General features: G+C 33.0%; 1 protein-coding gene across 14 annotated transcripts in view; it reads left to right on the forward strand.

Annotated features, from left to right (window-relative positions):
- The window catches only part of LOC111425506 (Hormone receptor 3), a 175,280-nt gene that overhangs the window by 151,043 nt on the left and 4,374 nt on the right, over window positions 1–19,863 (forward strand). For 4 of the 14 annotated variants that reach the window (XM_071197324.1, XM_071197325.1, XM_071197326.1 and 1 more), the window contains 8 exons: window positions 9,406–9,633; window positions 14,217–14,382; window positions 14,818–15,002; window positions 15,505–15,816; window positions 16,070–16,342; window positions 16,399–16,623; window positions 16,675–16,840; window positions 16,899–17,056. In XM_071197324.1, coding sequence (XP_071053425.1) covers window positions 9,406–9,633; window positions 14,217–14,382; window positions 14,818–15,002; window positions 15,505–15,816; window positions 16,070–16,342; window positions 16,399–16,623; window positions 16,675–16,840; window positions 16,899–17,004 — 1,661 coding nt within the window. In that variant the 3' untranslated portion in view covers window positions 17,005–17,056. Of the gene's footprint in view, window positions 1–1,556; window positions 1,954–3,091; window positions 3,523–9,405; window positions 9,634–14,216; window positions 14,383–14,817; window positions 15,003–15,504; window positions 15,817–16,069; window positions 16,343–16,398; window positions 16,624–16,674; window positions 16,841–16,898; window positions 17,057–17,122; window positions 17,685–19,863 lie in introns of those variants that run through there. The other 10 variants (XM_071197322.1, XM_023059597.2, XM_023059578.2 and 7 more) reach the window with 10 other exon arrangements.

Here is a 19,863-nt window from a genome sequence, read left to right on the forward strand (position 1 = left end):
AAAAATTGGAAAATAAATATAATTTTAAAAATAAATAGTAATGCCTAGCACGAATTCCGTTCATATACTGCCCTCGTAGTAGCTCGAATGTGGTGTGTGCTTAATTATACATATAATAGCGTAATTATAAAAAAAAAGTAGCAAAAATCTAAAAGGTTCTTCTATACAGCAAAGTTTAAAGAAATGTTATTAAGTTAGCGTTAAAGAAATTGAAAAGCTGGTACAATTTTTGCTGTTAATGAGAGTAACATTGCGGCTGTTGCGGAAAGACAAGGTAGCTATTGCAGACTGTGAGGCATCGTGCAAAAAATTTACCGGGCCAAAGAAGAGACGATTTCATGAAATTGACCAGGCAGTTTTCTAGTTCTCTCAAGAAAAACGAAAGGAGGGACTAAAAAACTTTTAATACTAGCAAAGGTTGGATTGTGGGATTTATGCGCCGAATGGTGTTATCGTTGAGGCGCAGAACTACAATTTCCCAAAAGCTCCTAATGATTTTTAAGAAAATTTCAATTTGTCTCAAACTGTAAATGTCAACGAAATGGTAGTATATCTGGATTGCCACCCAATTACACACTGAAAAGAAGAGGTGTGTGGGAAATTTCTTTATAAACGAGTGGTTGCGAAAAATTGCGCATAACATTGATGCGCAGTAACAAGTGATAGGGAAAAATTGCTGTCATTATTAATATTGAGAAAAAAATCATTGTGAAATCTGAAAGACTTCCTGAACGATGTCCTAGTTAAGGCACAACAAAAAGGATGGATAATGGAAAAGCTGATGATGGAATGATTAACACAAGTATGGAGTCTTAGACCAGGAGGATTATTAAATAAGGATATTAATTAATCATAGACTGATTGCCCTTGGTTTAGACTTCTTGTCATAATAATAATACCTGGTGGAATAACATCCATACTACAACTTGTGTATGTATATGAATATTAACAAACTCGAGAATTAACAAAACCGGGAGCAATTAAAGGAGCTTCTGAACTTGTTCAGTGAGTGTAGGCGACATGGAAAACGATCCCTGAAAACAATATTATAACATCATTTAAGAAGTTTTGTACAATCCGAATTGATCTGTATTGATCCGAAGATGACGTAATATGGGAAGAACATGATACATAAAAATGTAAATATCGTTCTAACCCAACCCAACCCAACCCAACAAAGTGTTATTATTATAATGTGATTTTATTTTACTATTTTCCAAATTGCAACTATACGACTGCGAATCTAATCCGCACCCGATTATAATCCGCATTTGATTTTAGAGCACATAAAATTTGTAAAAAAGGTGCGGATTACATTCGAGAAAATACGGTAATTAAATTAATAGTTAATATCGTATATAAATTTTCGTATAGAGGCTGGCAATAGTTCGTGTTGATCCGGTCGGATCGCGACCGTTGAGTGCGAGCTGCGCTCATCAGCTCGTCGGAATCAGCGTCAGCGGACGGTCGTTGAACCCGAAGCTGAACGCGCGCGAGTATCGAAGTGGGGACGTACGTCACTGGGCCATCACCTCCGACGACGACGAGGACGGAAGATGTCGGCGCGGACTCGGACGCGGCGCTACGCGACCGTTCCGTCCGTTCTTCTTCTTCTCCTTTGCTCGCTTTCGTAATAAAAGAAACAAAACCGAAATAAAAAGGGTCGGGACGCCGAACGCGGTGGAAGTGCGCGCACGGTGCTCATCAGTTTTTCCGGGATCGGCACGTCGTTTCTTCTCATTTTCCCCCTTTTTTTTTCTGCCAATTAATTTCGTTGGACGATCGGGCGCGCGGTCTGCGCTCGATCGTCGTGAAACGGTGGCCGCGTTGAAGTGCCGGGACTGAGTATCTATATAAAACGTTTAGAAAAGTGCATGCATTGAAGGAAGCGCAAGTAACAGTTCTTTACCAATTAGAAATGAGCGTCACCCGGACACTGAAATAATGTGATGTGTAGGTATTCGCGTGGCGGTGGCGGCGATTATTGCGGTGATTGCGATGATTGCGATTGCGACATTCTTTGTCGGTGATTTCATTTTCTATTTAAATGCTGCTAAAACGTTCTTTTACATAAAATCATTTCGGTTTAAATTTTTTTTTTTCGTGCGAAATCTGTGTGGAAAGTCCTCTCCAAAACCGATAACGACAATCTTTATTATTGTTCACCGCTATCGCGTATACATAATCGGTCATTCACTCCGGTTAAAAATAATACCGCGTTGGCGCGTTACTTTTCCGCCGTATATTAATAATTAACGAAACGAACGGGAGACGACCTCGTCCTCTGCTCGCATTTTTCCCTCCTCTTATTAGTACTTATTATTGTCATCATTATTATTATTATTATTATGATTCGATCCCGAGTTCTGTTCTGCGTTTAACTGTTGGTACGACAACGACGAGCCAGCAGTAGCGCTTGTGGTTCAACCATATTTGGCGGTGAACAACCTCGGGTTCAATGGCTTCAGCCGCTCCTCCAAACGCTTGCGGATTACTGCGATCCCTATAAACAAAAGCCGGCTATGTGCCGCTCCACGTGTACTGATATGTCATATAAATAGCTCGGAGTTGGAATTTTTCTTTTTTCTCACTTTTAACCTACTCATAGAGCACTATTACAAGACAAATAAACGCATGTTTGTTGATAGTCTTCTTATTTTCAAGTCAAAAATTTTCTTAAAAACTAGATAAATTTGAATGAATGAACACTTTAGACATTATCATAAAAGTTATTTATAGGTATCATTAACATCACAGCTGATAACACACACTATAGTCTTAAATATTACGCAACAACGTCGAGTACTAATTTTAATTAGTACTCGATATTGGAGAAACAACTCAAATAATTGTTTAATGTAATAATTTGAATCAAAATTTTATGGGTTGTATACGTGTCCACAAATGGCGATGCCTTTTATTGACATACGCGAGCGCAGGGTCGTTGAACTTTCAAAAAATACACAGAGACCACGGTCTCAAACGCGTTCGCAACAGTACGACCAGCCGTTTATCGCCGCGTGGATACAACGCGCGTCCGGAAGAATAAAAGTTCGATTTTTGTCCTTCTTTCCGCCGATCGTTTTTTCAGATGTTTCAGGTCATTTCAGTGTCCTTGCTATCAATACTAAAAAAGACTTGCTATAATATAGTGGCGTGAATCGTGTGTAACACGTTTAAGGTACAATAATAAAAAAGAAAGGGTAGAGTGAACCTGATTAAACCTTTAGAAGAAAAGTTTTTTATTTTTTTTGCCATGCTACGATTAGCTGGCACCACGGATTTTGAAAGAACATGTGTGTATAATGGACCCGTGCTATACCGGTAGTGAAAACTGGAATATAGAAGGTGCCAGGGAGGTTTTGGTGCATGGGACAAGGGTCTCTTCGACCTCGTCCGCTTCTCACACACCTGGACCTTCGCAGCAGCAGCAACAACAACAGCAACCGCAACAACAGCACCAACAACATCAAACCGGTACCATCTCGGATGACGATAAAAAAGCTGCTAATTCCATTCGAGGTTTGTGTAAAGTGTAAAAATTTGTCCATGCCTAAATTTATTTTTTTTTTAAATCGATTTACTTATTCAAGAAGAGATAGGAATTTGTTGATAATATTCGACAAAGAGCTGTATGGGAAACCACTTTACGGGTGCCAGAATTAATTACACGAGGGTTCGTCGACCTTGTCAACATTTTGACTGATTAAAATTCCGTGGGCCGTAGCTCCGTTAGCGACGATTCGTACACCGAATTCTTTGTGCGTCGTCGCCGCGGGTTTTTCTTTTTTTTACGCACGCACTCGCCTAAGCCTATCTATCTATACAGATAGCGAAAGGTCGTAGAACCTCAAACTTAACCGTAGGAGGACCTACACGTGCAGACCAAATACTTGGTTACATTATACCATTGAAGAAATATTAATTTTGATTTAAATTTGAATGAAGTCATTTAAAAGAGAATGTAATAAAAGTAAGTAATTAAATGTGATGTCATTCTTACTTACACATTTTTCTAAGTAAAATATTTTCAGAAACAACAAAAACGTTAAACACATCACAAAATGATGATGTCATGATGATAATGGTTAATGCGAAGAGCAGTTGTAGCTGTAAAGATATCTTTTTATGACATTTGGATAAACAGTACTTACCTATATGTTTTAAATACTAACTTTACATCTAATAAAATGGTGTATATTTAAGTTATATAGTACAAAAGCAAATTCTATTTAGATTGAAATTTATTGAAATCTATTCGGAATTAACACGGGAGGATTCATTGTTTCTACGATTTTAGATAATATCGGGTCGATTGAAATAGCAAACTGAACCTTTATGCTGCCGAAAGAACGATTCGTCGGCAACAACGAACGCGGGTGCGCTGAAAGGCGTCAGATGGGTAGCGGTGTCATTTTGTCTGCGGAGGCAATCGCGTTGTTGGACATCTCTGTATAGATAACGTAAAATTCAATCACGATTCGCTTGTACGTTGGCTGAGGACGTCGACGTGATGTCATAAAATCGATGCACCTACTGGGAGTGGGAATTAACTGCACGATTCCCGAATGAAATTTATTACCTGAACCGATACGGGCGTAACTTTCTATTTATTTATCTGTAGTTATGTATGTTCTAGTGCCTATTTCTCTACGAAGAATATAAGTATGTAACATATTGACAGATTGTTTGGTGTGTTGTTGGGTTGATGATAAGATGAGAGATAATCAAGAAATCAATCCAATTTTGTATAATAACCGGTAAGGAGACAATTCTGAAAGCATTGTGCTGTAAACGAGGATATTAAGAAAGAAGTTAAGCAGAAAAATATAAAATTAAAGAATAATGTTTGTGGGCGAGATAGTAGCAGATATGAAAGATGTAGGAAGAAATCTATGATTTGTTATAATAATTACTAAGTAGATTAATAATTATATTTCTTCAAAGTTTTTTCAGTAAACATTAATGTTTGAAAAATACCAATAAGTTTTCTAAAATTTTGGAACAATGCTTATTTATTCAATTTTTTGCAATATTTGTAGTTCCTTTCTTTTATCAGGCAATTTCCTCACCGATACTTGAAAACCAACCTTAAAGTCGAATTGCGTACTCATGGCTAAGTGCTTGTTAATGGTTTGCTTCGCGTTTTATTTTACATTAACTCTTTTCCAAAAATTTTTTTACAGTTACGAGCTTTAGCAAATTCACCACATTGTTTTCTTTCTGTACCACTAAAGTGTTCATTGCTACTAAGACCTATTCATTTTTTTTAATGGTAGTAAAATATCTGTGAATAGTCACCTCGTGTGATTTCAGGAAGAATCTTCTACTTACTCTGATCGATCGGTGTTTAGCAAAAGCAGAACTTGAGGAAAATTCGCAAGCTTGAGTTTTTGCTGTCATCTGCCAGAATGACTAAATTTCTCAATAACAACGTAAGTGCCAGGAGATAATGCATCCATCATCAATAGTGAAAATGATACCTGTAAGATGAGATAATGTTTTTATTGTTTAGTTACCTTATCGTGATCGATGATTCTTCTATTTCACTGCCCGTACTATTTATTCTTATAGATTACTCAACCTGAGGTTTTAGTTTTCTTTACTATTATATAACCCAAATGTGAGACACAACTCTAAAGAAGTGAGAATTTGTTACTTAATGAAAACAAAGAACAAATTATGAAAATTATGATTAATGAACAAAGAAAAATTACAGGTCTCAATTAAAAAAAAATTGGAATAGAAGCGAAGCAGAAAGTCGTGCTTCTTCAGAAAGCGAACTGAGGGAGATCTAAATAGAATTGTCTCGAATTTTGATGTCAATAGATAATATAAAACTACTTGTAAAATTAACTAAGATGAGTAGCCTTAACTTTAAATGAGTTTTAATCGCGGATTGACGTGTTATAGCAAAGATAAGCAGGAAATGTAAGGGGAATTACCGGGTTACAGGCCAGACACAGAAAAGCAACGCATAAAGTCTAATTAAAGTGTGATAGTCACAGAATATGGACTGAGAATTGGGTTGGTCAATTAACTGGTTACTTATATATAGTGAAACTAGTGATCTTCGGATACTTGAAAGACTTACAGTCCATACATTATACAAGGAGGATCAAAATAGGAAATCCTCGTTTTGAAACATCACAACGCAGTTTTACAGAAAATTTCATTAAATTGCAAAATATTTTCATTCATTATTCTCTAATTTATGACACAAATTGCTCAGATCTTGATCACTTAGTCCAATATAATTTCATATTATGAATATATTTGTTGTAATTGCTGTAAAGGTGGTAATTGCGACATAATTTCGTTAAAAAATCAGTTAATGTTAATTCAATATTAATGTAAAAAGTTTTGTCCTGGTCTTTGGTAATTGATACTAAATAGTTTTTGGAGGTTTCACTTACAAGACGTCTTATTATTGTGCTTATGCTCTTTGCATGACCACATGTTACACATTTTTCACGTTTCTTCAAGGAAGCCTCATCTACTATATTGTCTCCAGGAAGTTTGTATTGTCGTATTTATGTATTGGTGTAATAATTATACCAATTATTGATAGAGATCTCTTGGACCATTTTTAGTGATGAACTAGTCTGTGAAGGCGAGTTACTTACGTCACAGTAATCTTCTGCATATTCAGTAAAAAGCGTTTTTACATCCAAAAAGGCAAATAATTTCATCCTATACTTCGTTGCCTATAGGTATCCAATAAACGTTAAATGGCAGAGCAAAACTCACTCCACCTATAATTACTCTTATAATTTTTCAAAAATCCATCAAGTACGATGTATTTGCAACCCGCTTTTCGGTAGTTTTTCGTTCATTCTCGTTGATCTATGATCTAATCGAAGGCATGTTAACAAAATAGAAATCGTTTGTAACTCATTGTTACTCTTGAAACCTGTATCATCGCGCCATCTTTTACCCAGAGTTTCCTCACATTTGTATGATTAGCTTGTTTCGACTAAATCAGGTATACCAAGCGTAATGGTTTATATAGTCATATTTGTGTTAGTTATCTTATATACTGCTATATGTATAAGGGGTTGTCCTATTGGTCTAGAAAAGATTTTAACTAACTTGTTTTCTTTTTCTACTTTTAGTTACATTACCCTGTAACATAGGATCACCAGAATTTTCATTACTTTCTTCGCTTGAATCAGAGTTATATTCCAATTCACTTTCTGCTTCGTACACTTTATCTAATTTGATGATTTTCAGTTTTAGAATGATCATTATCATCAGCATCTTCTTCATCAGTCTAATTACAGACTTGCCACTCTAGATATAAACCCTGTAATGAATATTCGCCGAAGGAGTAGCTAAAAGCTCAAGGCAATAAAGTTCATTACTAACTACAACTATTTTATCGAAAATAACACACTCAGAGGAAAACTCTGTATAATTTTCGTATTTTCCGTATAATATCAATTTAATATTTCATTACTCAGTATTTCAGTACTCAGTATTTCAGTACTGAAATATGTACTCAGTTAGAAGTTATTAGGTATTTCGAATTTCCCAATAAGTTCTTAATTGCAAATCTGATAAGAAAAATCCAATTTGTAAGTGATAAAACATTAATAGTACTGTGACTAATTTGACAGTGAAAAAACAACAAATAACTTACAATAAAAATATGTTTTGTAATTTCACAAAAATCTCTAAAAAGTAGTTGTTTATGTGTTATTGCTGGAAAACTGTATTGATTTATAAAGCTACCGTGCCTATATTTACCTGTATTCGTTTGTCAGCTCTGACAGTTGAGTTACAGAAAATACGAGTTCAAAATATTTTTACTATTTTTTTGCTTATGATGTTTTACGCTAATAAAAAATAGTTTCTTTTAAGTGGAGTTTTAAAGTATTCGTCGAGGAATCAAATACACTTAAAGCGTGTTTATTGATTCAGATTTATTGTGTAACTTAAGTGTATTCTGTATTTTACGTAGGTTTGGGTTCCAGAGTTAACTGAGATTGAACGGACGTAAGAATAGCATTAAGCTCATTTTGTGGGACGAAAACTTTGTTTTAACAGATGTTGACTGTCCCGATTAAGCGAAAGGTTGTTCCAATTGTTTATCACACTTAATCTTAAATGTTTATATTAATGATTTTCTATATTTTTAAAATTACAACGAATCAGCTTATATAATTAATAAATCGGGGTTAGATTATACAAAATATTATCAATTTCTCTAGATTGCTTTCATTTCAATACTCTATAATGCCCTATTTCATAATTGGTCCTGATGCTTTTTAGTGTATTTAAATGTTTGAATCTAATCAAATAGTATTCATGGTATGACTGGCCTATGTATATGATATAATATTATACAAAAAATAGCACTCTGTTTCATAGCATGTTTATAAATTGTTATAAGTCAGCTTGTTGCAATCTATATTGTCATTAAAGGATTATAAGGATATAAATTTCATAATAAATATTATATTTTCTTTCCGAGATATTAAAATAAAACTGAAAAACATGAAGCATTAAAGATAAATAAAGGAAAACTTTATGTTTAATATTTAATACTACATTTTAACCAATAAAATATCCACTACTGTTTTTTACCACGATATGAAACGCGTTATACCTTTTTTGTAAACACATTTTCTGTCCTTTTTTTTCATGTTTTTCAAGCACTTGTTGTTGTATCAACTCTTCTAACAAGATAACTCCTTTTGATAAACCAACGCGCATTTTTTTAATAATACTACGTCTTGTTTGAACGTTACAAACTTTATTTGCACAGGTATTTTTTCTCACGATTTTGATTGACTTCATTTGTTGAAATGCGGATTTAAACCGGATATAACGGTAACTCATCGTCATTTTCTTTGGAAAACGCACCGAATTGACATCATCATTCTCGACGTCTTGGAAGGCGGGTTCATTAAACAAAACACGGCGCGTTTCCTTTGTTACGATAGTGACTAATTTGTAAATAATGAAGGTGTCAATACAATGAACGATAACGAAATCGAGTTTCCTGGTCATTTGAATGCTGTGACCGTCAGGGAAAGTAGTTAACATATAATTCGCGGCAAATATGTTTATTTTATTTTTTTTTAGTTTTAATTTCTAATTTCCAAGCTATAATCGTATATATTTATCGCGAAACTTTAATCTTGCGAGATTTTTATCTTTGTACACATTATTTAAAGCGTAATCGATGACGTTATGAATCGCCTGTTTAATATTTATCGTTTTCGTAAGATATATATGTACAGAGATGTTTTATTAAAGATTCCAAGATATGTAATTTAAATTTTGTTACTCTTTTTGCCTAAATAATTTATCTTTGTCAATTATTGATGATTAAGTTTTACTGTATGCAAGGTTGTAAAGACTGTTTGAATTTATTTCAATGATATTTTTTGTTTTTAGCACAAATCGAGATAATACCATGCAAGGTATGCGGCGACAAAAGCAGCGGGGTCCACTACGGTGTAATTACGTGTGAGGGATGCAAAGGGTTCTTCAGAAGATCTCAAAGTTCAGTGGTCAACTACCAGTGTCCTAGAAATAAGAACTGTGTCGTAGACCGAGTAAACAGGAACAGATGTCAGTACTGCCGTCTTCAAAAATGCTTACGGCTCGGCATGAGTAGAGATGGTAAGTTTAAACCCTTTTCTAAAAAAGAAATGAATTTAAAATATTATAAGAATGCGTAAAATTTCAATTGTTTGTTGGAGCGGACGAACAACTGCCGGCCGCTAGAAACAATATCGCACTAAATCGAGGCTATTCAACCGTTTGATAAAGATTACGTCACAGCGACCGGCCGAGCGCACAGTTCGAAAGACAAGGACAAAACGATCCTGTCTCGTTTCCTGCAAACTTTGTAGCGGCTTCGGCTACCGGCGCAAACACGTTCGCACCCACTAACACAAACACAAGACTGCGCACGGAGTGCAAATCGCAATCGTTTCAGCTGTTTTTGCCGCGTGTTGCATGACGGAAGTAAGTTGGCGCTGAAAGCGACGTTGCCACACGTACATTATTTACGGACCAACGCTTTCAAGGAACATAAATGACTTGCAAATGTCTTGTATGTATGTATATTGGCACTCTTGTAGATGTATTCTCGAAAAAAATCTTAAAATAAGAATGAAAGAAACATAAATTTGGTTAAATTGTTTTAGTATGTGTAATTTTTCTTGGAAACAATTTTTATTTGATGTAGTTCCAATTTTATTATTATTATTTTATGAAATTGTCTAAAATGCGAATGTTATGAACTGAAACATTTCCTAATTGTATTGCTTTGGGTCCAAATATGGCTCTTTATGACCACAAAGTAAAATGACCTCTTTATTATGAAAATGACATTGTAACTATGGAACAAGTTCAGTAACTATGGAATGAATACATAATTTTACTGTAATAGATGTGTGCTTCTCTAGAGGGGACTAATACATAAAAATCAGATTTTTTTGAAATTTTGAAAATATTTTTTTTGGTTAATAAATTACCAACATGGATAGACATACTTTGTTCATTTATTACATCTGAATAGTGTGCACATTGTTTTGTATTTGTAATATTATCTACGTAATGCTCAGATCAATAGACTGGAAAACATTATACAAACAGATAAAGATAGTAATTTGGATGCACACTGTTTAGAAAATGAAATAATATTTAGACTAAAACGTTATTCAGAACCATAGATAATCTTTTGCAGATTCTAAAACGGCACAAATCTGATACAGGATATCCATATCGATAGTTGAGATATGTTTCAAAACTACTATTTAATAATTAAAACTTGAATACAGAGATATTGGCATTCTAACTGCATTGTAACTTAGAAGGTAACTTAAAATTTCAACTTATATGAATTCAACATGGAACCAATGTTTAAGATTCGGATGAGAAGCGTCCCAAGCTTATCCAAGCACTCAATTCCAATGTTTTATAAATTTCTGATAAATCACTTAGTGTGCTTTGTTTAACATTTTTAAATTATGACTACATAAAGTGATCAAATATTACATACAAGTCGAATATATTGAAAGCAAAGATACATATGGTGGATTACGAATCTGTTGTATGGGACTAATTAGAGGCAGTAATTATAAAAGTATGTGCATGGTATTATGAAACTAATCAATCCGAAATATTTATTCGAGTGAATTAGAAGAGATTAATTAATGAGTACCGGATTAATGATACCCGATTATGATAATATTGTGAAAGCTTAAACTTGATTGATTCAGAATAGTAACTTATTAGAAGTTACTAAGTTGCTGCAAAGTTGCTCTTATAATATTATCAACATTTTAGTTGCAATGCCAGAGCTATCTTAAGTAGATTAAAAGCAAGGTGATAATAAGACACTTTTGTATGTGTTTATGGGAAGTCTATCATGCATTTTCAAGAGGCTACTTATATGCAGGTTTCCCAAAAGTAACGCATAAATTCGTTAAAACAGTTAAGAACAGTTTATGGAAAAATCGCTGAGACTGGTCTAAATTTTATTTAAATTTTTTACAATTATTTGGTATAGATTTTAAGATTTTCCGCCATTCTTAAACGAGTAATGACGTCATCGATATTTTTTTTCAAATAGCAATGCTCCATTTCTATTACGGAATATGAAAGAGAACTTTTTTCTGAATGTAGTACACTCAATATTTAAATTAAGTTTTCGAGAAAAATTATCTTAAAGTTTCATGATTTTCCATTCAATTGAGATAAAAAAATAGCAGTAGCTATACGTAACTATGGCAACCAATTGTTTCAGATATCAAAAATTAATCATTGTCTTAATAAAATATCTATAATAACTGGTTGCCATGGTTACGCATGGCTACTGCTATTTTTCTACCTCAAATTAATGGAAAATCATGAAATGGCTATTTTAGGCAATTTTTTACCAAATTTAGAAAAATAAATTCTATTTGAAAAAAATAGTGATGACGTTATAACTAGTTTAAAAATGACAGAAAAATTTAAAATCTATTCCAATAATTGCAAAAAATTTAAATCTTTAGACCCGTTTCAGCGATTTTTCTATGATACGTTTTTAATTGTTTCTATTTTACCAGAAGTTTGTACATTATTTGTATCAGAAGAAGGATAAATACTTGGTGTACGTACCAAAATGTATGGTGATACTAGTATAACATCATACCAAAATTACCGTAAAGTTTTCTCGATGCTGGGTACCAGATGTTTGATATATCATGAGTAGGTACATATTCTGAGAAGCAGGAATCAAAAAGAATCACAATTTTCCAGAGCTATCCTAAATTATGTAGAAGCAAAGCAGTAAGATTTCAGAGACTTTTACCGTGCTTCTATTTGAAGTTGCCAACATGTATTTCCTGAAAATTTTTGCTTTACTTTCACCAAAACATTTTACCTTATTCCTACAAAAAGACTAATGTATCTTGTACTAGGCGTATATGCTTTTTAGAGAGAATTTTAGAGTGAACTAACTTGAAGCAAGGTAATGATTTTTCACGAAGTTCTTGCGAATTTTTTGTAGTTAAGAATTTAATTATGATCAGTAACAAGGAAATACATAATATGAAAATGCGATGAGAAGAACATTCAGCATATATTAGATTGAATGAGATAAACCAGCTAGGCTAAAAGTCCTATTGTCTTCTACAATGATGCTTCCAAAGCTATGTGATGTTTGCTGCCTACATCCAAATATGTGTTATTTGAATTCTTCCTTAACTATATTTCGTAATAGTTTATTTTGGAATGTTTAAATACACTTGATGTTCGAGTTACTAGCCCAGCCCCAGAGTTGAATACCTTAGTAACATATTAGTTTCAGGATCTGATTGTAAATTAGTAGTTTGCTGAAGATTGAATGTTTGGGAGTTCCTTCCAATCAACCAATAGAGCTGTCTGTATTCGCTCTTTTCTCCTTTACATGCTCTTTCCACCTAAGTTTGGTATCCAGAGTCATGCCTAGGTACTTGGCATTATTCCATATGGCACAATAGTGCTATTTATATCTAGAGGCAGTGGATTGTTTTGCAGTTTAGTTGTACAATTAGTATGAACGAATTTCAGCTGGTTTAACTTTATCCTCTATTTTTTGGTCTAGTCGACTATTCCATTGCTGGCTGTTTGCAGTTTCACTGGATAACTCCTGATCTCCACAGGCATGGTAGGTTTTTAAGTCCGCGTATTCATCATCTTGATTAACTCTGAAGAGGTTGTCCGAGATGTATGATGTTAATATCTCTACGTATTGCTTTAGATGCATTTAGTTTGTTTTATAATAAACCTTCGTGTTAATATTTGTCGAAGGCTTCTGACATCTAGCAAGACTACCGAGCAGACTTTCTTTAAGGGCTGCGCCCTTGAATTTCTCTTCTGAGTTTCTGGGTCTTGTTGTTAAGTATAGTTTAGTCTGAAAACCATAATTTCGTAGTAGTCAGAAAAAATTTGTTGGTTCTTTGTTAATTGATTAGTCATTTTATGATTTTCGATGAATTTTTCTAGATATTTCACCATATTATGATTTTTTTATAGAAGTCAGATTATAAAAACTTGATAAAATGAGATTAATATGTTGAAATTCCTTAATTATCGTAGGATAATTAATAATATAATTTTCACATGTTTTTGTTTTCATAATTTCGTTTTAATATGTTTTTTTGAGATGCCACAATGTGTTGAAACATGTAGTAACGTAGCGTATATAACATAAACTTTCTTTGAAGTATACACACGCTTTAAAAGAAATTTTCTATATTTATTTTTTTTAAACTAGTCTCTCAATTATCCCACAAAGTTGTCAAAACAATATACTTTAGTAAATAAGTTTTTTAGACTTCTTGTAACTTTTTACAAATTTTTTATTCTCAATAATTATATAAATTAAGTTTTCTACATAAGTAATTTTAGCGCGATAAAGTTAATGACCTTTTAAAGAAACAACGGCTTTTAACACATTTCGTAATACAGTCACGATATCTAGTGTTAATTGACTATTTAGTATTGATGTAGATACTATCCTCATCTAGAAAGTACTTGAAAAACTTATAATTTCAAATCTAAATGCCACAGAATTATGTTTATTAATCAAGGAATACCGGAGATTCGACAGATCGAAGATAATCTTTAATGACCTTAAAATTAAATAGTTTCAACCAATCTTAATTTTCATAATTACGGTTTATTTGATATTTATAAATTATTTATTTTAATTAAAATAATGTTTTCAGCCGTCAAATTCGGGCGTATGTCGAAGAAGCAGCGAGAGAAGGTCGAAGATGAAGTGAGATACCATCGAGCTCAGTTAAGGGCACAAAACGACTCTGCACCTGACAGTTCCGTTTTCGAACCACCGACACCGACCAGCAGCGATCAATTACATCAAGGTTACAACGGGTTAGTCTTTTCTAATCATTTCTTAACAACGTATAGGTATAATCTCTTCAATAAATTTACTTAAATTAAAGTTAGTCGCTTAATCGATCGTTGAAGTCTCCTTTGATTTCTATGTATAGACTCAAAAAAAATATGTTAAATATCGGATGAATCGCGTAAGACAACACCCAAATAAAAAATTCGTTGGTGTGACTCTGACCAAAAATATTTTCGGTGATCACGTACCGTTCGCCTTAAAAGTGCATCGAGCGGCGCATGTCACACCTGACCAAAATAATCCGTTTTGGGGAAGTCATTGCACGGTCACTGCACTTGGGTTCAGTCTTCCATCGAAAACAGAAGAAGTTAATCGTTTCCAACTTCTTCATTATGATAGCAAAAAGAGTATTTTTGAAAATTTATTAAATATTGATTTTATTTTATTTTTTTTTTTAGATATCCTTATGATGACGTAAGCACGTACACTTATTATCCTGGGAACCAAGTACCTCAGACCACAATGGATTACCCGGCAATATCGACGAATTGCGTAGATAGCACCACTCAACACTATGACCCCAGGCCGGCCTTCGATGCTTTTAACGATAGTGGTAACCTGCTGGCCAACGTTGAACCCACTGGTAAGATCATTTTTCATTTTGGGTTTCTTTAGAGCCCCTTATTTTCTTGGATATTTGGACATCTGCTAATGCGTCAGCTATTCACACCATAACACTTGGGCTGAGGAGTGTTCTTGTCCGAACTTTCGCTTAATTTAGATCATAAATTTAGAATACTACTTAATCCATTGTAAATGGGTAACACAATTTGCACTTTAGTTGAGAAAAGCACAATGTTATCAACGATGCTAATTGGAGAAACATTATTTGAAGGTTTGAATTGGTAAGTAAGGGATGATAAAAAGAACATGGAATAAGAAGTTTAAAGAAAATATTGTGTTAACATAACAGAGTTGTAAGAAATATATTTTTTCTATGATCATTTTTACTTAGTAGTGTTTTTTAAAAATTAAAAATTGTATATATGGGATAATTTTTTTTGACTCAAAGTAGTGATCTTAGAAAAGAAGTATTTTTGGTGGAGTGTTTAAATGAGAGTCTAATGGGTGGCTTTATGGTATAGGGAGTGCCACTAGTTCAACTGGTGGAGGCGCCGGTGGTGGTGGCGGCGGAAGCGGTAAACAATCACTTTCAATATCCGATAGTCGCAGCTTCAAACGTGTCGCTCAGATTTCATCCAATACGAGCTTAAGCGGTGGCGGTGCCGCGACGGTTTCCGTTAAACAAGAAGGTGCAGTGGACGCCTTAGTACCTAGTTATGTAGATAGTACTACCTTTGTTAACTCACCCACCGTACAACAGACTAACATAAGGCAGCCAACGAGTTCGCAACAACAGCGAACCGTCGACGAAGGCGAGCAAACATCGTTGCCGAGTAAGTCCAAGAGATGTTCGACCGATGCAGGCAACGACAACGCTTTTTTTCTTGAATTACACTCAAATTTTGTTTCGCTTTATTATCTGTCTAATTTTAAATTTTATTTTCACGCTTTCATCTACAATCTGTTCCTCTATTTTATGTCGCTTTGCATTTTTTGGTTTTAATTTGATTTGATTTGCAACAATAATCGAAACAATCGTTTAATAATAATGATGGTTATTTATTTATTATTATTTTTTAACAACAGATCCTAATCAGATATCAGAACTTTTGGCGAAGACTGTCGGCGATGCATACACGAGGACGTGTCTTTATTCTCTCGAAACGATCCACGAGATGTTCAGAAAACCACAAGATCTGACACGGTTACTTTATTACAAAAACATGGCCCACGAAGAACTATGGCTGGATTGCGCCCAAAAACTTACGGCCGTTATTCAACAAATCATCGAATTCGCCAAAATGATACCTGGATTTATGAAACTACCGCAGGATGATCAAATTGTCCTTCTTAAAACGGGTAAATTTTGGAATACGTTTCGTAAAACTTTTTAATAACAATTTTTATGTGTACAGGTAGCTTTGAATTAGCGATAATAAGAATGGCAAGGTGTATAGATTTATCGCAAAATTGTGTTTTATACGGAGACACCATGCTCCCACAAGAAGCATTTTTCACGTCAGATACGGCCGAAATGAAACTGGTAAGCTGTGTATTCGAAATGGCGAGGAGCATAGCTGAATTAAAGTTAACGGAGTCCGAATTGGCGCTGTATTCAGCTTACGTGCTGTTGTCGACGGGTAAGTTGTTAAGAATATTTAATCGTCATATGCGATGTGACGCCGTCATAGACGTCTTTTCAGATCGGCTGGGTCTGAAATGTGATGACGATGGCATCACGAAGCTGAGGCAGGCGGTGACGAGGGCTCTCAAACATGAACTCGATAGGAATCATTCTCCATTAAAGGGCGATGTAACTGTGTGTGATGCTCTTTTATCAAAAATACCCTCTTTAAGGTATGTTTTTTGACCATTTTTAATTTTGTATTGTAACTTTATTTTCTTATATTTTTAGAGAACTAAATATGCTTCATATGGATGCTTTGGGGAAATTAAGGAGGTCCGCGCCGCATTTGGAGTTTCCGGCGTTACACAAAGAACTCTTTAGCGGGGAGAGTTGAGGAAATACCAAGTGCGATATCAATTTACAAATTGCAGCCTTGGGTAGCCACGGTAAGTTTGAATTTCTTTTAATAAGAAAAATTAATCTTAAAAATGTTTTTAATTTTGTAATAATAGTTAAAATTATAGCAAAAACTAGGAGAAATTCTGATAATGCTGGATTTTGGTATACAACTTATGTTTGGGGTTATAATAAAATTTAGAAGAATTTTTCGATTTCTATTTTCTAATTTTTATTGTTATTGTAGACCAAGTCGTTTTTCAGCAATTTGTATTACCTCTATGGATCACCTAAGAAATATAATGAGGGTCAAAAAAAATTTATAAATGTTCTATTTCAGGAATATTTATTGATCATGTGTTATTTTCACTTCATTCTTAAGCATTAATTAATCTATGAAACATCTGTGTTTTATTTCGCAAAGAAAAAGATATTCATGTAGATTCTAAAAACCCAACAGAAGTCATTTGATGATAATCTCTGATTATATCAATGTTGGAAGAAATAATACAACCCGAAATGATGACTGGAACTATTCACTAAAACATTTGTCTTGTAGTATTTCTGCACAAATAACAAATGGTATTCAAAATTTCAGATAAAAAAAGTTTATTAATACGCAACATTTTTAAATTAAATAAACACTCTAAAGTATTTGTAGTACTTTAATAAAACAAATATACAAATTGGTTTTAGTTTAAATTTTAATCATTCCGAGTTTTTTTATTTCGATTCTAGAAACAATTCCAAATTGTTTATTAAAATCTGCATTCTTTTTAATATAATAATTGAAAATTTCATGATTCCAAACAATTCCATTTTTCTCGTTTTTCGATAATTTGTTTTGATCATTAAGAACTTTTTCATTTTAGAAGCAGTATCGTATTTTTACTAAAACATATACAGTTTTTAGTATAACTCGTAAAAATTTTGTGTTTTCAACACCAGTTTTAAAAAAGATATGAATTTTTTTATTGTTAACGCCAACTGTCTTTTAGTTTTTCGGTTCTTTTTTTTTTTGACCACCCAAATCATTTTTATTTCAACTTTTGAAGTAGTATCGTATTTTTTATTGCAATGTGCACCCTTTTTAGTACAACTCCTAAAAATTTGGTGTTTTCAACACGAGTTTTAAAAAAGATATGAATTTTTAAACGTTAATGACAACTTTTTTGTGGTTTTTCAGTACTTTTCCTTTTGACCACCCAAAACATTTTTATGTCACCTTTTTCGGCAGTACCGTATTTTTTTATTGGAATGTGCACCCTTTTTAGTATAGCTCCTAAAAATTTCGTATTTCCAACACGAGTTTTAAAAAAGATATGAATTTTATAACATTAACAAAAATTCCCTTTTTGTTTTTCCCTGCTTTTCGTTTTGCGCACCCGGAACACTATCATGTCAGTTATTCGAAGCAGTATCATATTTTTTATTGGAATGTGCACCCTTTTTAGTATAGCTCCTTAAAATTTCGTGTTTTCAACACGAGTTTTAAAAAAGATATGAATTTTTATAACGTTAAAAGCAACCTTCTTTTTGTTTTTCGATTTTTTTTGTGTTCCAACCCAAAACATAGTCATTTAATCATTTTTAAATAATATGGCATTTAATTATTTAATATGCCATAAATATTTTCTTATTGTTTATAAATATCGTTGTTGTAATTTTTTAAAAGCAACTCTGCATGTTTGATTGTTATAAAATATAAATTTAAAAAAATCGTATCTTGAGAACCAATAGAGATATCATCATGAAATAAGCAGCAATTTAAAGCAAATTTGATGAAGATTTAATGTGCTATAAATAATTTCTTATTTCCTATAATTATCGTTGTTATGATTTTTTAAATCTAACTATGCATTTTTGATTGTTGTTGATTTGAAATAGATACTTTAAAAAATCGCATCTCAAGAACAACTGGAGATATCATCATGAAATAAAGAACATTTTAAGGCAAATTCGCTGAAGATTCAATGTGCCATAAATAATTTCTTATTTCCCATAATCATCGTTGTTATGATTTTTTAAATCTAACTATGCATTTTTGATTGTTGTTGATTTGAAATAGATACTTTAAAAAATCGTATCTCAAGAACGAATTGAGATATCATCATGAAATAGAGATCATTTTAAAGCAAATTTAATGCAGATTTAGCGTGCCATAAATAATTTCTTATTTTCCATGATCATCGTTGTTATAGTATTTTAAACCCAACTCTGCATGTTTAATTGTTCAAATAAGAAATATAAATTTTAAAAAAGCGTATCTCAAGAACGAATGGAGATATCATCATGAACTAAAGAACATTTTAAAGCAAATTTGATGAAGATTCAGTGTGCCATAAATAATTTCTTATTTCCCATAATCATCGTTGTTATGTTTTTTTAAACCCAAGTCTGCATGTTTAATTGTTCAAATAAGAAATATAAATTTTAAAAAAGCGTATCTCAAGAACGAATGGAGATATCATCATGAACTAAAGAACATTTTAAAGCAAATTTGATGAAGATTCAGTGTGCCATAAATAATTTCTTATTTCCCATAATCATCGTTGTTATGTTTTTTTAAACCCAAGTCTGCATGTTTGATGGTTATAGATATGAAATATAAATGTATAAAAATTGTATCTCAAGAACGAATGAAGATATCGTCATGAAATAAAGAACATTTTAAAGCAAATTTGATGAAGATTCAACTTGCCATAAATAATTGCTTATTTTGCATAAACATCGTTGTTATGATTTTTTTAAACCCAACTCTGCAGTTTTGATTGTTCAAATAAGAAATATAAATTTTAAAAAATCGTATCTCAAGAACGAATTGAGATATTGTTATGAAATAAAGAACATTTTAAAG

The sequence above is a fragment of the Onthophagus taurus genome, chromosome 7, assembly GCF_036711975.1.
Source record: "Onthophagus taurus isolate NC chromosome 7, IU_Otau_3.0, whole genome shotgun sequence".
NCBI lineage: Eukaryota > Metazoa > Arthropoda > Insecta > Coleoptera > Scarabaeidae > Onthophagus > Onthophagus taurus.